General features: G+C 43.3%; 1 protein-coding gene across 4 annotated transcripts in view; it reads left to right on the top strand.

Annotated features, from left to right (window-relative positions):
* PPM1M (protein phosphatase, Mg2+/Mn2+ dependent 1M) overlaps positions 1-21,276 on the top strand; it is a 271,057-nt gene that overhangs the window by 232,693 nt on the left and 17,088 nt on the right. For all 4 annotated transcript variants that reach the window (XM_069206604.1, XM_069206603.1, XM_069206602.1 and 1 more), the window contains one exon: positions 19,420-19,527. In XM_069206604.1, coding sequence (XP_069062705.1) covers positions 19,420-19,527 — 108 coding nt within the window. The remainder of the gene's footprint in view (positions 1-19,419; positions 19,528-21,276) is intronic.

Below are 21,276 nucleotides of genomic sequence, written 5' to 3'. Positions count from 1 at the left end.
TGGCTCTTCTCAGATTCCAGAACTTTCTGTCACCGAAATGAGGCAAAAGTTTTTTTTTGCCAAATTTTGATGTTTGCAAAGGATTCTGGGTAACAGAACCTGGTCAGAGCCCCGCAAGTCACCCCATCTTGGATTCCCCTAGGTCTCTAGTTTTCAAAAATGCGCTGGTTTGCTAGGTTTCCCCAGGTGCCGGCTGAGCTAGAGGCCAAAATCCACAGGTAGGCACTGTTTTCTATGAAAAAATGTGATGTGTCCACGTTGTGTTTTGGGCCATTTCCTGTCGCGAGCGCTAGGCCTACCCACATAAGTGAGGTATCATTTTTATCGGGAGACTTCGGGGAACGCTGGGTGGAAGGAAATTTGTGGCTCCTCTCAGATTCCAGAACTTTCTGCCACAGAAATGTTAGGAACATGTGTTTTTTTAGCCAAATTTTGAGGTTTGCAAAGGATTCTGGGTAACAGAACCTGGTCCGAGCCACACAAGTCACCCCATCTTGGATTCCCCTAGGTCTCTAGTTTTCAGAAATGCACAGGTTTGGTAGGTTTCCCTAGGTGCCGGCTGAGCTAGAGGCCAAAATCTACAGGTAGGCACTTTGCAAAAAACACCTCTGTTTTCTTTCAAAAATTTGGATGTGTCCACGTTGCGCTTTGGGGCGTTTCCTGTCGCGGGCGCTAGGCCTACCCACACAAGTGAGGTATCATTTTTATCAGGAGACTTGGTGGAACGCTGGGTGGAAGGAAATTTGTGGCTCCTCTTAGATTCCAGAACTTTCTGCCACAGAAATGTGAGGAACATGTGTTTTTTTAGCCACATTTTGAGGTTTGCAAAGGATTCTGGGTAACAGAACCTGGTCCGAGCCACACAAGTCACCCCATCTTGGATTCCCCTAGGTCTCTAGTTTTCAGAAATGCACAGGTTTGGTAGGTTTCCCTAGGTGCCGGCTGAGCTAGAGGCCAAAATCTACAGGTATGCACTTTGCTAAAAACGGCTCTGTTTTCTGTGATGTGTCCAGGTTGTGTTTTGGGGCATATCCTGTCGCAGGCGCTACGCCTACCCACACAAGTGAGGTATCATTTTTATCGGGAGACTTGGGGGAACATAGAATAGCAAAACAAGTGTTATTGCCCCTTGTCTTTCTCTACATTTTTCCCTTCCAAATGTAAGACAGTGTGTAAAAAAGACGTCTATTTGAGAAATGCCCTATAATTCACATGCTACTATGGGCACCCCGGAATTCAGAGATGTGCAAATAACCACTGCTTCTCAACACCTCATCTTGTGCCCATTTTTGAAATACAAAGGTTTTCTTGATAGCTATTTTTTACTCTTTATATTTCAACAAATGAATTGCTGTATACCAGGCATAGAATGAAAACCCACTGCAGGGTGCAGGTCATTTATTGGCTCTGGGTACCTAGAGTTCTTGATGAACCTACAAGCCCTATATACCCCCGCAACCAGAAGAGTCCAGCAGACGTAACGGTATATTGCTTTCGAAAATCTGACATTGCAGGAAAAAGTTACAGAGTAAAACGTAGAGAAAAATTTATGTTTTTTTCACCTCAATTTCAATATTTTTCTTTTTCAGTTGTTATTTTCTGTAGGAAACCCTTGTAGGATCTACACAAATTACCCCTTACTGAATTCAGAATTTTGTCTACTTTTCAGAAATGTTGTGGTTTCTGGGATCCAGCGTTGGTTTCATGCCCATTTCTGTCACTGACTTGAAGGAGGCTGAAAACACAAAAAATCTTTAAAATGGGGTATGTCCCAGTAAAATGCAAAAATTGTGTTGAAAAATTGGGTTTTCTGATTCAAGTCTGCCTGTTCCTGAAAGCTGGGAAGCTGGTGATTTTAGCACCGCAAACCCTTTGTTGATGCCCTCTTCAGGGAAAAAACCATAAGCCTTCTTCTTGTATTTTGGCTAATTTCTTGGCCTCCTTCTGGGGAACCCACAAAGTCTGGGTACCTCTAGAATCCCTAAGATGTTGGAAAAAAAGGACGCAAATTTGGCGTGGGTAGCTTATGTGAACAAAAAGTTATGAGGGCCTAAGCGCGAAATGCTCTAAATAGCAAAAAAAATGGCTCGGCACAGGAGGGGGAAAAGGCCTGGCAGCAAAGGGGTTAATGATAGTAAGACCACTTAACCTTGATGTCAGATTCCACCCCTGACCGTTTTTTTGCCAGCATATCCACGTTGCTGTGGCTACGCATATTTGGACTCTGCCCCACCAAATCATTAAAAAGCCAGCCCAGGACAAGAGACTAACAGTGCCTTCCTGGGCGGCTTCTTCACTATGCTAAAGGAGCGTTGCCCTCCTGGCTGAGTCACAGGAGATGAAAGGGCGAGGAGGAGTGTGCGCCTAAGTGCGCATGTGTCTCTGGCCAGCCATCTTAGGCCGGCCAGACACACTTGGCTGGAGAAACTGCACAGACCCCAGGGCTCAGACCCATACTCGGACCCTCAAGCCAATCCTGGTGCTGCTTTCATCCTAGTTGTAGCATGAAAGCAGAGCCACGATTGCTGGGGAGCCTGTGCTGGTGTCCCATGGACTGCTGGAACACCACATCCAGGCAAGAGGAGTGCAAGGCAGTAGGAGACGGTACATCGTGCCAGAGGTAAGATTATTTATTTGTTTTTATTATTTTCACACCCTCCCACTCTCTCTGTCCCCTCCCCCGCCTTTTCCCTTAAGATTTGTGTCTGCCACTGCTGAGTGCCTTTGAGTCATTTATATGAGCAGTCAAGTGGTGAATGCAAGTCAGACCACTAATGTCTGTAATCCACAATTGTATGTTACTGTGTCTCACACTTGAGTCATCACCATTGTGAATGCACAGCTGTGTAGCATATTGGCAGGGATCTGCTGCTGGCTATGTTTTGCTTTGAGAGCTGCATTCCATTACCTGAGTCAGAATGAATGCCCTTCAGCCTGCACTCTATCCCTCTGAGTGGTCCTATGACTCCACCCAGACCATACTTCTCAAAGGGTGAATCGGAAATAGTCTTGCTTGACCCACTTTTATCTGGGAAAGGGTGGGAAATGGTGGGTGTCATTGTAGGCATTCACTTAAGTAGTTCTCTGCCACATCTTGGATGAAGGCTTGATCAGTGAGAGAAGATGACACTATTGGCAACCCCCTTGGGCTGCATCTTCCTCCAATTAGAGTTTGCCCATGTTGAGCAGCACCTGCGGCTTCATTGGATCTCTGTTTCTGGGGGTACAACAATGGCACACAAAGCACTACCTATGCCGTTGTTCTCATATCCTATCCACCAGGCTATTCCTAGTTGAGGCACTATATCATGAGGACTGGTTTACCCAGCAGCATGCTTCATTGCATGTTCCCTTAGCTTCTTTTCGATGATGAGGAGTAAAGGCTGGTATTAAAGCGCTGGATAAAACGATTTAACATGTTACAGACTTTGACTACCTTTAAGCAATTTGTCTTGGATGCAACAGATTAATAAAAGTTCCCTAAGTTTTCAGCATCAATCTATGATCATCTTTAAATTATACAAAACAAAAACGAGAAAATTTGCACCAGCCTTAGAAATATACATTGGGACGGCCCTGTACGGATCTGAGCTATGAAGACATGTCAAGGACATCACATTAACAGGGGCAGAAAATAGATTTTTATCATTATTAAATCTTCCACAGAGCACCCCTTATCTCCCATTGGTAATGAACCTTGGCATGCATCCGATTGCTCACCCTGTTAAACTAAGACTACTTCTACATTGGTGCATATTGTGGCAAACCAAGGAGCTTGGTTCATACAGGTCAGCCCTTGAAGAACTACTGTCCTCAAATCACCATTTAAAAATTCCATGGCTAGCCTGTGTCAAAGTTATGCTACATCACTTAGGTCTAGCTGCCATTTGGGAGTATGCTGCTGTTGCTCACTGGGTGTCCAAGTATGTCATTAAATAAAAATGTAGGCTCTATTAATGGGAAGAAGAGCTGCGAAAATTCATTCCGAGCAACTTTACAGACAAGTTTCTCATTCACATATGTTTCTCTTTCACATATTTTTGAAGTATAATATTACCAATGGCCAAACTTGGCTAAATTTAGAAATGACATTCTACCTATTAATAGCTTTTGTATATGATGGTGAAAGAAATACTATGCTGATAATAAATGTTTTCCAGTCCAGAGAGGACCTAGCCTGGCAGTTCGCGCTGGACTGTTACCATGGGGATTAGGGTCAAGACTGATTAGCATATGGCTGGGTCCAAACTCGGGTGGCGTGGTGGACAAAAAAACTATGGATTAAACCCAGATCTGTGACTGTGGATGAATGTTTGATTTGTTCAGCATTCTATCCATCTTCTGTTCTTTTTTATTTTGTCACCCTAAGAGGGAAAAATTATGCCCAGACGTGGGTCCCATGCTCACTGTGCCACTAGATTCAAGCTAGTCTGGCTGATGAGGGGTGATACCGGAAACTGGTCCCAGGATGCCTATTTCCGGTCCAGGAAGCACCAAGCCAGGCAGTTTGGGCTGGACTGTTCCCAAGGGGCACAGAGTTAAGACTGATTTGTAAATGGCTGGGTCCAAACTAGGGTGGCGTAGTGAGCGAAAAAAATATTGGCTTAAACCCAGATCTCTGACTACGGGTGAATGATTTGTTCAGCATTCTATCTATCTGCTCGTTTTGATAATAGATGTCCGCCATGTAAAACAGAGATTGAAATGGAAATATATCCGTTTTTCTTATGTTGCCCCACGTAGGAAATTAAGTTTACCTTTATGTTGGTTATTAGGGGCTGGACAATGCGAAGAAACGTTGGGAATTTTAGGAACTAGCACTGATGGAATATCTGTATACAGTGTAGTGAAAGTTTTAACTTCTAAGTGGGCAGCAAGAATGAAATTCCGTTCTATATTACAATGCAACCCAAACAGCAAAATTGACGACTTGATTGCACATACCACTGAATATTTATATGAGGTGCAAGTAAGAAGGGAACCTGCACCTAGTTTTAATTTAAATGTCTCTTGTGTTTTTAAGGATATTTTATCCAAATAAACATGACGATGATGATGATAACAAGGAGCCTGTGATGCTCTTGTTAGGAACAGGCACATAAAGGTAGTGACGAAAAGATTGGGGTCGGGGGATGTGCCTGTCTTGCTGCTGTTCTGGTGTGTGCAGTGGTATGCTATAAGCTTGTGTGTTGCATATGAGCTGTGAGTCTGACCATGGTCGATATCTGCTGTTTCTTTTATATGATTTTGGGAGTTGAGCATTTGATGCTGTTCATGTGCATACTGGGACCATGTATTGATAGTAAGGATAAGCCAGGGTATCTGAAGCTGTTGACAGAATTTGATGATGGAATGTGATTATTTGAAACTCTACAAGGAAACGTTTAAGTACAAATGTGTAGTGAGGCTGAAACTGGGCATAAGAACGTCAGCCAAAACCTGGAGACGTATTCATTGTATTTATTAAAGCTTAAAAGGTGTTGTTTGAGGACAGTTAGTGTGTTTTCTGAGTATAGAAATCGGATATTTGTGGTCTTGGCGTATGTTTGGGAACAAATGTGCCATTTTGCTAGGTGTACAAGTCTAACATTTGGTGGCAAATAACATCTTTTTAGAAAATTTTGAGCTGATGTTTGGTGCCAAATTTAGTTTTTTCGATAAAAAAGAAATGCCGGTATTTGGAGATATATGGAGAATGGTCACAGAATATGACTATGTTTCAGGACAAAAATATCTAGTTGATATTTAAATTATCTTATGCCATCATCTCTTAGATTCTAGAAGTCACTTGTTGCTTTGCTGTTTATTTTATGTCTCTGAAGTAGTGAATTGCTTTCTGTGTATGCCCTTGTCTCCTTCTCTTATACTCTCTATTGAACGTAAGGCTTTTGAGTCAATTAAGGGTTGGATTATATCAGGAAAACATCCCTTCCTAATATAAGCCAGCCATTAATGTCAGTTCTCTACCTCATGCCACTTAAGACTTTCTGCAAAAAATGACACTGATTCCATGTGCGAGGACAAAAACGTATTTTCTTTATTATTAATAATTTTATTTCTAGAGCACATAATTGCCTAAAGGGCGTCCTGGTGCTAGACAGACTATACAGTCAATCACACTATCAACGCCTTCACCTAGTAAGCAGACATGTTTTAAGAGATTTCCTAAACCGGTCCAGATTCAGCATTTTTCTAAAATAAATTGGTAGGTTGTTCTACAGGCAGACTGTTTAAACAGAAAGTGCTGTACCTCCAACAAAGAGAGAGTCTGTATTTACTCTGTACCAGAAAGCCAGCTTTAGCTGATCTCGGCAGTTGTCGAGGGCAGTAGCTCCTAAACGTGCTCTGCGAATAAACAAGGCCCATCACATGGACAGCGCTGTATAGCATGCAGAGAGATTTAAAAACCATCCTCTTACCTACATATAAGCAATGCAGCTTTTTCAGCGCTAGAGAGGATGATGAGGTTTGTGGCAGAGACAAGGCCAAACGTGTTGCGTTTTGTATACAAACCATTTTATCAACATATCATTTGCGCCCAAATGCAGTGATCTATCATAGTCTGATTCAGAATGGTAGTTGAGATCTGTGTTCTACCAGAAGGAGTGGTAGTGACTTCCATAACATTTTAAGCAGTGAGAATCAAATAGATGATAACCTATTAGCATGACAAGTCAGTGATAGATTGCTGTTAAAAAAGACTCCAAAGTTTCTGACCTCTGAGGAGACCACCTATGGAAAATTAGTCTGAGGTAGCCAAATATCCGATGTTAGTGGCATGGGATTTTATTTGCCATATAGCAGAGTACCTCCGTTTTAGCTTCGTAAAATTTGAGAAACTTCAATGCCAGCCAACTAGTAACATCCTGCAAACAGTCATGAAAGCTAACCTACAATGTGAGTGTATTTGGGTCCACCTATATTATAAGCTGGGTGTCATTAACATAATTCATGAAGACTACCTCCCATGGTGAAGTAACTCAACCAACAGCCTCAGATAGAAATTAAATAGGCTGAGGCTTTCAGTTCTGACTGGTATGGTGGGAAATAAACCGCCCATGTTCTATCCTTCAATTACGACACACACCATTTTAAAGCTTAATCCTTTATGCCATTATCAGATAGTCTTGCATCCAGTATATCATGGGAGACCATATCAAATGCAGCTACCAGGGCCACAAAATTACCCTTGTCAACTGCCGTCCTTAGATCATTCAGAAAAGATGCCAGTCCTGTTTCGTGCATTGGGTGAAAGCCTGATTGAGCCAGATCCAATAGCTCACTCATCTCGAGATGGCCTACTAGAATAGAGTTTACAAATTTTTCTAAGATTTTCACTGGACATGGTAGCTGTGAAATAGGTCGATAAGTACGGAGGATAGTAGGATCTCCTGTCTGTTCTTTAGGAGGGGTATTATGCATGCTTTTTTCCAGTCACAGGGAGCTGATCCAGACAACAAGGAAGCATAACATATGGGGCATAGGACATCTGATAACATTTCCATTAAAGAAAGACACACTTTAGACAGCATCAAATCATTAGGTAATCCTGAACAAATAGGTCACACAAATTCTTCAAAAATGCCTGTCCAAGATGTGACCTAAATCACTTATCAACCCTGTCCTGCTTCCTGTTCCACCTTCAAACTGAAGCATCATCAGCTTGTCCAATCCTCACCCTCTGGTGAGTGTTCTGAGGGAAGGATTCTTGTACCCCATTGCAGCAGATGATAAACTTGACATGATATCCTGAATTTTATTCTCAAAACACACTTGCAGGTCATCACAAAGTGTTTGTGAGTGTTTTATTGAGAGAATGACACTCAGCGGATTTACTAGAAAACATGTGATGTCAAAAACTCTTTTAGATGTATTTGTAGGTGAGAGAATCTTCGTCAAGAAAGGACTAGCTTTTGCAGCCACTATAAGCTTTTTGTAAAACCTCAGGACTATATTAAGTTCCATCTTGAATGGAGGCGCATAATTAGCTCTTCAGTGATCTTCTACTATTCTGGGTTTGATCTTGACTTTTCTTAGTTCCTAATTGTATCAAGATCGGGTGGATGAGTCCGTTGGTGAGTCAACTTCATTGGCACTGCTTTATTCATCACACTGGAGGTACACTTATCATAGGTCTCCACCATGACGTCTACTGACATGTCAGCAGTTAGCTGGGGCAGAGATTCCTTTAGATGGCTGCTTACTTTATTCACATCCATCCACCCTCATGGCCGCATGAGAATATCAGGTTTTCAGTAACTTATTCTTATACCTAAATGAATCAAGAAATGGTCTGACTATGCTTGAGATACTGTTTCTTTTCTTGCAACTAGACATTCTGGGCCAAAGATCAGGTTGAGAGTGTGGCCAGCGCTTTGTGTGGGGTTCTTAATATATTCTATTAGTCCTACATCCTTTAGAGAATGGACAGAGTCTGTTGCATAAGAGTTATTGGCCTTTTCGACCCATAAACTAAAATCCCCTTGGACCATCATGGTAGACTGTGACCAAAGTAAAGGTGCCAAGAGCTCTAGAAATCCATGAAGCAACCTGAGGCACATGGTGGTCTACAACAGAGCAACCTCATTAGAGAGAAAGAGCCAAAGAGCTGTAATGAGAATCCAGAGGAGATCTACCCTCCAAATATCCCACCTCTCCTTGAAAGGTTTTGCTAATCCCCTCCACGAGTGACTGGCCATGGAAGATTCATGGCTCTATAAACTGTTGGACATGCAAACCCAAAATCAAAGTTAGAATCCATTATAGTTCAGGATTCTGTGATAAAAAGCAGATCTAAATTCTCACCCCTAGGAACTCCATAAATTTCCACAGCATGCTTGTGTAATGAGCATGCATTAATCAGAGCACACTGTAGATAAACTTGTGGACACCTTATATGGTTAAATGTATGTGAGCATCCTTGCTCCACAGACTAGTATTCCCGTCTGGATACTTCCACCACCTATGTATCCACATTCATAGATAGCATCCCAATCAATCAATCAATCAATATTTGTAAAGCGCGGCTACTCACCCGTGAGGGTCTCAAGGCGCTAGGGGGGTGGGGATGGACCTCATCCGAAGAGCCACGTCTTGAGGTTCTTCCTGAAGATGGTGAGTGAGGGACTTTGTCTGAGGTGCAGGGGGAGGTTGTTCCAGCTCATTGCTGCAGTGTAGGTGAAAGATCGTCCTCTGGAAGTGGTTTTGCAGATGCGAAAGTTGGTGGCCAGGGCCATCTGGATGCAGCGGAGGGATCTGGTGGGGGTGTGGAAGGAGACGCGGTGATACAGGTAGGTTGTTCCTGCATTGTGTATGGCCATGTACATGTGGGTGAGAAGCTTGAAGGTGATGCGCTTCTCGACCGGTAGCCAGTGGAGGGTCCTTAGGTGTTGGGAGATGTGTTCTCAGCGAGGGAGGTTCAGAATGAGTCTGGCGGCGGCGTTCTGGATGAGTTTAAGTTTTTTGATGTTCCTAGCTGAGCTGCCGGCGTAGAGGGCATTGCCGTAGTTGAGTTTGCTCGTGACTAAGGTGTGGGTGCCTGTCTTGCAACAGTCTGCTGGGATCCATCTGAACTTCTCCCGAAGTTTGCGGAGTGTGTGCCAGCAAGAGGAGGCGACAGAGTGTACCTGGTGGGTCATGGATAGGGAGGAGTCGAGGATGATTCTTAAATTGTGGGTGTGCTCGGTCTGTGCAGGAGGGGCGCTGAGGGATGTGGGCCACCAGGAGTCATCCCAGGCTGAGGTAGTATTTCTAAAGATGATGAGCTTTGTCTTGTCGGAGTTGAGCTTGAGGCAGCTTTCTCTCATCCAGGTGGCGACAGCTTCCAATCCTGCATGAAAGTTCCTTTCGGCCGGGTCTTCAGTGAGGGAAATGATGAGTTGTGTGTCATCGGCATATGGCACGTTGTTCATACCGTGGCGTCTGGCGATAGCAGCAAGAGGGGCCATGTATACGTTCAACAGTGTGGGACTCCGTGAGGATCCTTGGGGGACTTTGCAGTTGATTCCTGTGGGTCTGGAAGTGTAGGGTGGGAGTCTGACCCTCTGTGTCCTCCTGGAGAGGAAGGATAGGATGCATTCCAGGGCTCTTCCGTGGATTCCTATGTCATGGATTCTGGTGCGCAGAATCCTGTGGGAGGCCGTGTTGAAAGCTGCTGAGAGTTCGAGGAGTATAAGTGCCACGGTCTAGGAGTAATCGGATTTCGTCATGGCTGCCAGGAGTGCTGTCTCCGTGCTGTGATTGCAGAAGCCGCACTGGGAGCTGACCAGGAGTTGTTGGCCTCGATGAAATTCCGTAGTTGTGAGTTGATTGCTTTTTCTAGTACTTTGGTGGGGTAGGGTAGCAGCGAGATGGGCCAGAAATTCTTTAGTTCTGATGGGTTGGCCGAAAGTTTCCTCAGGAGAGGGTGTATTTCGGCATGTTTCCAGTCCTCAGGGAAAGAGCCCATGCTGATGGAGCAGTTGATTGTGTTATGAAGCTCGGGACGATGGATGCGCTGGCTCTGATATATATGTGGAGCTGGCAGGGGTGCGAGGGGGCTCCTTAGTGGGTGCTGTTCATGATGTTGGCTGTTTCCTCTGTGGTGAGCGTGGACTAGTCGTGGATGGTCTGGGCAGGTTCTTGGGGGGGGTAGGTCAGTCTCAGGTTCCGGTGTCAGGATTTTCCAGGAGGAAGCTGTCGTAGATGTCCTGGATCTTATGGTTGAAAAAGAAGGCGAGTTTGTCGCAGAGTTCCTGTGACTGGGGGATGCTGGTAGCTTCGGAGGGGGGATCTGTGAACTTGTTGATGACTGAAAAGAGTTCCTTCTAGTTGTGTACGGAAGAGTTGATGTGCTCCCGGAGTGAGCCCGTCCTTGCGTTCTTGATTTTTCGTCGGTGAGCGGCGGTTGCAGATCAGAATGAGGCGAGGTCTTCGCTGAATTGGCTGTTCCTCCATTTTTCTTCTAAACGTCTGCGGATACGCTTTGATTCTTGGAGTTCGGTGGTGAACCAGCTGGCTTTCTTAGGTAAGTGTTTGGCCAATGGCAGCTGGAGAGGGGCTAGAGTGTTGGCACATTCGGTGATCCATGCGTTGAGATGGCGGGCTGCTGTGTTTGCGTCGTCAGAGGGGGGAGAGAGGATTTGGCGAGCGATGAGGTGAGTTGCATGTTGGTGATTTCGTTCCATTTCCTGTGGGGGTCCAGGAGGTGCGGTTGCGGTGATTATGAAGTGTGTGCAGCCGTGGTCGGTTCAGTCTGCGGTGGAGATGGTCTTAATGGTGATCCGGTTGCTTGAGGTGAAGATGGGGCCCAGTTTGTGTCCTGCGATGTGCGTGGGTGTGGAGACCAGCTGTCTGAGGCCAAGGGTGGCGAGGTTGTCGAGTAAAGCGGTGGTGTTTGGTTCGGTGAGGTCCTCCAGGTGGAAGTTAAGGTCGCCTAGGAGGAGGCTGTCGACTGACGCCAGGGGCTGGGGGGTAACAATGTCTATGACATTGTCTATAAAAGCTGGATAGGGGCTGGGTGGCCTGTACACCAGGGTGCCACGGATGGAGGAGTTGTGGTTGGAGTAGACCAGGAAGTGAAGGTGTTGCATGGTGGTGCAGTGTTCTTCTTGGACGGCATTCACACGTAGTGAAGACTTGTGTATGATGGCGAATCCTCCACCCGGGCAGTAGGGCGGGTCCCTCCTTAGGATGCTGTAACTGTAGGGAATGGCGATGGTGATTTCTGGTCCCGAGGTGGGGTAGGTCCAGGTCTCGGTGAGGAAGGCGATGTCCGTCGGGTGGTGTCAATCAGGTCCCATAGTTCGGTGGTGTGTTTGTGGAGGGAGTGGGTGTTCAGGAGCAGGCAGTTGATGGAGAGAAAGAAAAGAAAAGGAAATACTTACTTGTTATGGCCACTAGACCACCAGGGATGAGGCGCAGGGATGTGCCTGCGGGTGGAGGAGGGCCTCGAAGTGAGAGTCAGGAGACTCTCCGTTCATCCCAGCAAAGGCAGAGGAGCTGGGGAGAGCAGCAGATGCTGACCAGGAGGTCAGTGCAGTTGCCCTCTCACAGCTCTGCGGCCACCATTAAGAAGGGTAGGGAGGCGGGGGTATCAGTCAGTTGGGAAGCGGGAGACCATCACACATTACATTTTGAGGAGAATACCTCACCCGCCTTAAACACAATAGGCAGCAAATTACAACCCATCTCCTTCCTGCGATTAGGAAGTCCCTTGAGTACCTGCTATCTGGTTCACAAGGTGTGAAATGGCCACTCACAGGTGGGCAGGATACAGGAGAGATTCCTGGTCCTCACACTGAATCAATTCTTTCCTCAAGTCTTGCATTTTTCCACATGAGTAAAAAGGCTGCAGAAATAAGATCAGGTAACAGGTGCATCTGTTTTTCTAAAAAAGAGTTTGCCACTTTTAGTATAGCCTCGTGTGCTCCTTCCTGTCTAAACGTTGCTATTACTGAACTAAACTAAACTATTACTGTTCCCTTTTTACCTTCATGTAAGTTTTTTGTAAGTAAGCAAATCGAATGTTATCAGTTTGTGGAAATATTGTTGACTTCCACTAGCCACTTCTTTGCAGAGAAAGATCTTGATTTGTTACAGCATATCTGTTATAACTTCTAACTCAGGCCAACCCGAAATCCGTGTATTCTTTAACTGTTTCTGATGTTTAACCTGACCTACCAAATGGATAACCAAAGGCATTGCGCAATCTTGAAAGTACTTAAAACTGCAGCTGCGTCCATGGTGGAAATCTTCCCTTCAGTTGTAGTCATCCTCAGAGCACTGACCACCTCCAGTACGGGGAGACTCCTCAGTCACGCCCAGCCCAAGTATGGTGAGGCTTTTGGTTTTATGGTGGCAGCTGATGGACGCTCTTGTTAGGGCCCACCCAAATAAAGCGTCATCTGCATCCCCTGTCACTAGTTCCACTGCCTCCAATTTAGTTGTGAATTGTTTAGTTCTGGGGTGCTCTCCATCCCCTTTAGCACGGCTGATGCTGTGTCACAGCAAAGGACAACACGTGGTCCTCAGTGCCAGACTTGATGCTGCAGTCTTGTCCTTACTTACAAAAAAGGCTCCTATGGTGCCAATTCTCTAAGAATCTATACGCCGGTCCTGGAGAGCTTTTGTCTAGATTTGATGCAGGTTTGCAAGAGTCTAAAACCATTCCTTTTTAACACCAGCTGCATCTTGTTATGTGAAAAGCATGTACAAAATATATTGGAATGGCTGCCCCAAACAAGCCACCCAGAATAATTCAAACAAAACTAATGAGATTAACTTTTAAACAGTTATGTGCTTCCTCTTTTCATCAGTTTTGGGGGAATGGATACAAACTTGTAGTCTTACCCTGCTTATCTTTAGACACAAATGTTTATATGTGACAGTTGGGGTCAGAAACATTTTAAATATGTTTTTTGGAAAGTTGGAGGAGCATTTGCCAGATTGTTCGCATCAACTTCTTTCGTAAAGTGAACCGGAGCCAAGAAGGCGGACTTTCTCATTAAATGTTCAATTATAAATTTAGTTTGAGGTCAGGAAAAGCCAAATTCCGTTTTTTATTGCCTTCCTGCTTTTTTCAGTATATTGTAATATTTGATGATGTTCGTATAAAATTTGAGGTCAGCGTTTGTGATTTATAGAAAAAAGATGACAGGGCATTTCCCATTATTGCATCACACAAGAAAGTGAACCAAGGCAGTAACAACATTCTTACAACATTAGTTATGCTAATCAAGGAGGGAGGTCACTTATGGCATATCTTTAAAAGTTTCTTATATTTTAAATCTTTGAGGTTTACAGTTAGCAGATTTTCAATTGCTTTAATTCGTACTCTCTTTGGATTTGAATCGTTGAAAATTCTGTGGGTTGGTGTATGACCCAATATATAATTTCACCCACCACTGTGTTAATTACATTTTACAAAAATATGCCAGATGTTTGTAACATTGGTCTATCGTGAATGATTGGAGCTCGAGTGTGATTGTAATTCAATTTGAGACCACCTCAAGATTGTCTGCTGATTTGGGTTGTAACTTTAGTCTTCCTTGGGAGCCACAGTTCAAAGCTACTGCACGTTCAGCCCGAGTGCTACATGGAGACTTTAATATTCCGGCTTCAGGAGAAGAAAGTACTTGCTTCCAGTATTTCCGGCAGAGGAAAATAAATTATAATTCCCTAGTTGAGTTTTTTTTCTTGACGCTGGAAGAGCTTTGTGGATATATCTGAGCCTCAGTGTTGTGGTCTTGGCTAGACTCTGACATCATTGATCAATGATGTCAGAGAATGGAAGGGAGATGTCCTGAGGATTCTCGGAGGGACGGTTGGGGGAGAGAAGGAAGAAGCAAGTAAGCAGCAGGACTGTTGTGGATGCTGTATAATAAAGACTTAACCAACAAGTCTTGGATCCGTGGATTTACTTCATGTAACAGTGGCGACGAGGATGGGACTCCTTCTGACAGAGATCAAGTGCGCTCATTTCTTGGTTTAGCAGAATACTACTCGAAGTTCATTAGAAACTTTGCGAGTGTGGTACAACCTTTAAGAGCTATGCTAAAGAAAGGTGTGGATTTTGTGTGGACCTCGGAGTGTGAGGAGGCATTTGACATTGTTAAATCCCGAATTGGAGAGATGCCTACTCTGGGTCATTTTGATACCAAGAGAAGAACTTTGCTGTCTACGGATGCTAGCCTGAAGGGTTTGGGTGCAGTCCTCTCACAGTTGGTTGATGGTGAAGAGAAAGTGGTGGCTTTTGCTTCTCGATCTCTTAGAGAGGCAGAAGTCCGCTATTCAGTAATAGAGCGGGAAGCTTTAGCATGCAATTGGGCAGTTAATCACTTTAAGTACTATCTATGGGGGTTACCCTTTGTACTTAGAAGTGATCACAGACCTTTAGTGCAGATGTTTTCATGCCGTAATATAGAAAACACAACTCCACGTATCAAACGTTGGGTAGAAGATTTGTTGGAATATAATTTTCATGTAGAATACCTACCAGGAAAGGAAAACATTCCAGCAGATTTCCTTTCTAGATTACCTTTGACGGACTGCACTACGGATGATCAGATTCCAATTTTGTGGATTAAAGAACCAGCTATTGATAAGGAAGGATGGGAGTCAGAATGTGAACGAGACACTGTTCGCATGCTAATTTGTGAATATGTTGTGAAGGGTTGGCCTGATTTGTGTAACTGTCCGGATGGTGTTAAACCGTTCTGGAATGTCAAAGATGGATTGAGTATTGTTGGAAATGATCTCTACAGATGTGATAGGTTGGTTCCTCCAATTGGATTGTATGAGAAACTGATCAATTTAGCTCATGAGGGACATTTAGGCAGGAATTTAACCAAAGCCAGTGTCAGAGAATGCTATTGGTGGCCAGGCCTTGATAGACAAGTTGAAGCAGTTGTAAAAAATTGTATATATTGTGCAAGGAGTGATAAATCCAAGAGTGTAAGAACTGCTCCTTTATCCCCGGTCCGTGTTCCTGATGAACCGTGGTGCAAACTTGGATTAGATATTGTGGGACCGTTTGAAACTTTACCTCACAATGAGAAATTTGCAATTGTGTTAGTTGACTATATGTCCAAGTGGGTCACTGCTAGTTGTGTGAGTGCTATTACCACTAAAGTTGTCATAGAGTTCTTAACTGATGTCTTTGCATGTGAGGGTATTCCAAAAGTGATTGTCACTGATAATGGTGTGCAATTTATCTCATCGGAAATGAAGAATTTTCTTAACAATTTAGCTATCTCTCATTTTCGCACTGCTTTATATTCCCCCCAGGCCAATGGGTTAGTTGAAAAAATGAACCAGTTGGTAGTAGCTAGTGCACAGACAGCTATGGACAAAGGTATTCCTTTAAAAACGGTCCTCAGGGAGAAGTTGTGGGCCCACAGGAATGCTCCTAATGCCGTTACTGGTATGTCTCCTTTTAGAATATTGAGAGGTAGATTGGCGGGTTCTAAACTTAATCCTCCGTGGTTGTTAGCTGATAAGGAGATTGGGGATTCACTGGATGGTAAAGATGTATTCCGACACAAAGTTATTGCAAATCAAGCAAAATATAAGAAAGCATTTGATGTGAAACATGGTGCTCATCAAAGGTTTTGGCATGTAGGTGACATGGTATATGTTAAGAAACCTTTTTGGTCAAGAAAAGGGACGTTTAAGTTTATGGGACCGAAGAAGATTGTGCAAGTGAGAAGGAATGTTGTTGTTCTGGAAGGGGGTGATGTGTGGAGCATGTCGCGTTTAGCCAAATGTGAGAATGTTGGACCAATGACTGAGGGAATGTGCAAGGAGGAAAATATTGGTGGATCTGATCCTGATCCTGGAGAGAAGATTAGAAGGAGTGTAAGAAATAAAACAACTCCCAAATACTTAGAGGATTTTACATGTTAAAGAGGCTCTTTGTGTGTGTGATTACATATTTGATCATTTTGGAATATTCCATTTTTATTTCCATTGCATTAGCTTTAGTTACATTTTTGACAAATGAGTTTACTATATATTGTTCCTTTTTTATGGTTTTGCATTGTGTTAACTTTCTTTGTTTCCCTTCCATTGTATTCTTTTTATCAATGTGTTATAACGTTATTGTAATATGGATAAGTTAAGTTTACTGTTTTTATGGGAAGAAGATGTGTTGTGGTCTTGGCTAGACTCTGACATCATTGATCAATGATGTCAGAGAATGGAAGGGAGATGTCCTGAGGATTCTCGGAGGGACGGTTGGGGGAGAGAAGGAAGAAGCAAGTAAGCAGCAGGACTGTTGTGGATGCTGTATAATAAAGACTTAACCAACAAGTCTTGGATCCGTGGATTTACTTCATGTAACACTCAGCTTTCTATAATGGAAACAGTAAAGACTATGCCACAAGGAATTCTTGCTACGCCTTGTAGTTGACAAAGAACCGTCAGCACAATCTCTGCTTTTCTTATATATAAATGCTACACATAAAATGTATGGGGCAGTTTATCAAGCCTTTGCACTGCAGTGACGCAGCATGGCACATAGTTTTGATATGGTATTTCCTTTCCAGGGCAAAACTTTTACCAGAAAAGTGCCTTTTATAGTGCAACTAGTGCTTTGCACTCCCTTTTGTCAAGAGAGTGTTCCATCCAGTGCTACCACCCATGGTTTTTGATGCAAAGACCTAGCCACTAAAATTGTTAGTGCTTTGTGTAAAAAAAATAACCCCTCCTTGAAGCAGGCGCAAAGAAGGTGGGCTGTTTTTATTTCTCCTAAGATTTTCACACATGTGGGAAATGTTTTAAAGCCTGACCGGGTATAGTATTTTGTACTACATGATCTGTTACCAATAAAAAAGCTATGCTAGACAGTACACACAGATCTTTGCGCTATGGTGAAACGTTTGTGCCTGACGTTAGGGGGACTTAAAGACCATCAGCACATGGTAAGACAGCAGCAGTAGGCCAATATTGGTAAATTTGGCTTTGCTCTGCTTTCTCCCCCCCCTGCACAGCAAATACCAGCATCTTGGCTTCTGCACTGTTGTGCAGTATTTTTGTGAATCTGCCCTGATGCATGTTCACAATTAGATAATGACAATCCTCCCGTAGTAATGCATGATGCATACATTTCTTATTCCCCATCTAGAGTAAATGGGGCACCAGCTGGGTAAATGATTTCTTCTAACAGATGTAGTCAGCGGTATGTAAAAATTAGGGGTGTATTTTTGGAAAATAAAGTGAAATTACACAAAATGCAAAACATGCATTTGGTGCTACATTTTAGGGAAAAATGCCATGCTTGTATGCTGGTCGGTCACACTGTCCATGTGTTGGCTGAATTTTCGCTGCTAACGTTATTTAATCTCACGATATGGCTTAATTTGGGGAATTTCACCCAACAAGTATAACACGTAATTATGCAACATTAGACTGGTGGAACAGACATTTCACCAGGGCCTAGTGTAAAACTTTAGAATATTGTGGAGAAAAATAGGCGTGTAATCATGGGAGAAGCGTGTTGGAGAGAGTTCTTGCACTATGCACCAAGAAATGTTAATCATGGTAAACCTTGGCAGATTAGTAGTCCTTTCAAGAGATTTGTAAAACTAATTGTAAAAGAATATATAAACAAACGGAGTGCCAGGAAGGAAACTCACGGACGTCAAGGCCCCTTGACCTCCCCGTTCAACCACACACACACAGACACAATTACAGGTGCATACAAATTCACAGTTACATACACTCTCTCTAACATAAACGCACTCCCACCCGCAAGCACGCACACAACGTACATTTAAAAACATTTTTACTTACATCAGCTGCCATTGAAGGGCATATTCCAGCTACTCGTAGTCCATTTTTATTACACTTATAGTGAAAAATAGTTTATTATTCTCTATTAGTGTAATAAACACTGACAGAACACAAGAGTGGAGCCCCAACTGACGTCCATAAAGAAGAGTTGCCCCTATTTCCTGGCACTGCTTTTGCCACCTCTGAGGCCAGGGGTCGCAGAGGGCAAGCCAGGGGTCACAGCTGTGACTGAGGCGTATCTACCGAACAGAAACCCCAGGCCAGCAACCCCTGACTACTCCAGCTGATGGGGGCGGTGGGGGCGGGGGGGGGGGGGGGGGGGGGAGCTGAAACCCCTTTAGCCCAATGAGCGTTGAGCCTCTGTACACAGGGAATATCCTGGTTTAAGAGCTGCCCCCACCATAGTTGTAGTGTAACTATTTGAATACCTCAGTGCCTTATTACTCAATCAAAGACTCCTCAGCCCATTTTCCTTACTACGTTGCTTAACTATTTGGCCCAGTGAGAACAAACTGAAACAACCACTACACGTATAGGTATAGAATACAAAACAGATGGTTTAAACAAGCAGGTGAAGAAGCAGTTAAGGTAAAAGCATTCGACGAATCACACAACAAAGTCAGGCTGGGAAGCAGTGAAAGATGTTTAACAGCCAGGCTATGTTACTCCGCACCAGCATTTTCATATTTTAAATACTTTTTAGAAAGACCTATGTGAAACAGTACGTATTGGAAGAGAGTTCTAAAGTATTCCATTACTGATTTGTTTAGCGGGACTGAAGTATTGAGACTTCATAGCTCGTTCATGTGGTCGGCTCTTCAGCTGCTGGTTCAGAAACACAAGCGTGCATAGTGGTTTGCTAGACCTGGCTCTGAAGGAGAACAGGTTAGAACTCCCCTGAACAGTATCCTTTTCAAACATTTTATATTCCAAGTGCTATATTACATCTTTATGTCTCATGAACCTTTTTGGGCTGCTTCTGGTGGCATTTGGTTCATTATTGGTCTTTTAAAAGAAGGCGCATTGAACCTTATTGCCATAGCTGCATGTCCAGAGTTAGCAGACGATTTTGTGGATTGAAAATGCTTTGAAGTCCAAGGGCCTCAGGTTTGAGAAGCTGAATTGGCCTTGTCCTTTTTCCTGTTCTAGACACGGTTGTTGGGGACACTTGCTGTGTCTCGAGGGCTGGGAGATCATCACTTGAAGGTTTTTGAAAGTGACGTTGCAGTGAAACCTTTCCTATCCTGCATTCCTGAGGTAAGCTAAGTTACTACATTGATTAATCTAGTGAATCTCACCTTGAGATCTTACCATAAGGTTCGATTGTGAAGATTACTTTAAGGGTGTGTTATTATAGTTAAAGTACAGTGTTTAATTAAGTGTAAAGCAGTTGATTGCAAAGGTAATCTTGATGATGAGTTACAGTTGTAGTGCAGCAACTGATGTGAAGGCCTTGATATCACAGGAGATAAAGCTTGAATATTAGCTGATATATATATAAAGTCAATATAATGCTGCATAGTGATGGCTTACGAGGATTAGAGACAGTAAGTTGCATAGTTAACTGTCACAGGTTTACTGCAGTGGATTTCTCTCTTGTTGCTTTCACAATTGCCCAGATAAACTGTGACTCCTACCAGTAGCTATAGTGCTACCCTCCACTTAACATACATGTGAAAGAAGTCATGTCCCTCATTAAAAGTCTCCCAGTAAAGACAGAAAAACACAAAGTCAGAAAAAACTGCCTGGCAATATGGATAGTTCTTGATTGAAGGTAAAGAGCTTAACGACAGTTTGGAAGCAAAACAGAGTAAAGAGCCTAGCATAAGCTTCGAATCTAAAGAGTCCAACCTGGAAAAACCGCAAAGATAATGTATAGCCATTAGCACTTGGAAAATTGTTAGCACGGACATAAAGGTCCTGTTTTTGATTTTGGTACTAATTTAAAATCACCCATTGTCTGGGGAAAATGGCAAATATGGAGTAGAATACACCAGCTAGATGGTGTCTATCATACTGTGCCTATGATGCGGGAAGTTCATACTTGGATTTATCTACATCTTTAGCATTTCCTACAAGAATCTGGAAGATTTTCTGTTGCTGCCAAACTAAATCAAGACCAGAGTCTTCAAGGGGATGAGGTATGAGAAAACATACAGCATGCATCCAAAATAGGGATAGTGCAAGTCACTGAGGATTTCCATGACCATGTGTGACCTCATGGCTTATTATGTTTAGAAGGCACCAAGGTGGCTTACACTATTCTCATTATGTGGAGTTTCTTTCATTTCTCATGATACCCGTGCCAGTAATGATAAAAATATAAAATAGTAGTACTTATCTGTTTGAGGAGCAGTAATAACAAGGACTCAAATTTTATATTCGAAGTTTTTCAAAACATTGTTTGTTCCACTAAGGCATAATGCTAGCATGTGGTATTGCCTTACAAACAATGCAGTTACGGTTGCTCTTGATAAATAGATCTCAGCCACTAAAAAAATCGTTTTTGTTTTGTCTTACAGCAATATTCTAAATTATTACTGACTAGTGACATTATTTTCTTGTCTTAGGGTTCCTAAGACATAATTCTCTTTGAAATTAAAAAAATTAACATGGCCTTTATCTAGGGGGCCTTTCTTCTTACTTTTCAAGTTACAGAGGGTTCAAAAGACCTCAGCAAAACAGCTACAAACTTTTGCCCAAGAGGCCATAATCACACCAGTGCCTCATGCACGTGACTGGCTACATATAGCTAGATGCTCTGCCTTTATGGCACTGCTTCGTTCACAGATCCATCAAAGGGAAACGTTTGTTCCTTCGACCTAAATTCGAACAATACTCCCAAGCAGAGCACTTCACTCACTCAAACCTACCACCTCGTAACTTCATTTTAACTGCAGTTGACAACATTTTGGCACTCCTCGTCAGACAGGATAAGAAATATACAAGACCCTCCAAGATTCAGCAATAAAGTAAAACCTTTCTTGTCCTGAACTAAGGGTGCAA

This window comes from Pleurodeles waltl, chromosome 9 (genome assembly GCF_031143425.1).
Source record: "Pleurodeles waltl isolate 20211129_DDA chromosome 9, aPleWal1.hap1.20221129, whole genome shotgun sequence".
NCBI lineage: Eukaryota > Metazoa > Chordata > Amphibia > Caudata > Salamandridae > Pleurodeles > Pleurodeles waltl.
This window is presented reverse-complemented; position numbering and strand designations above follow the sequence as displayed.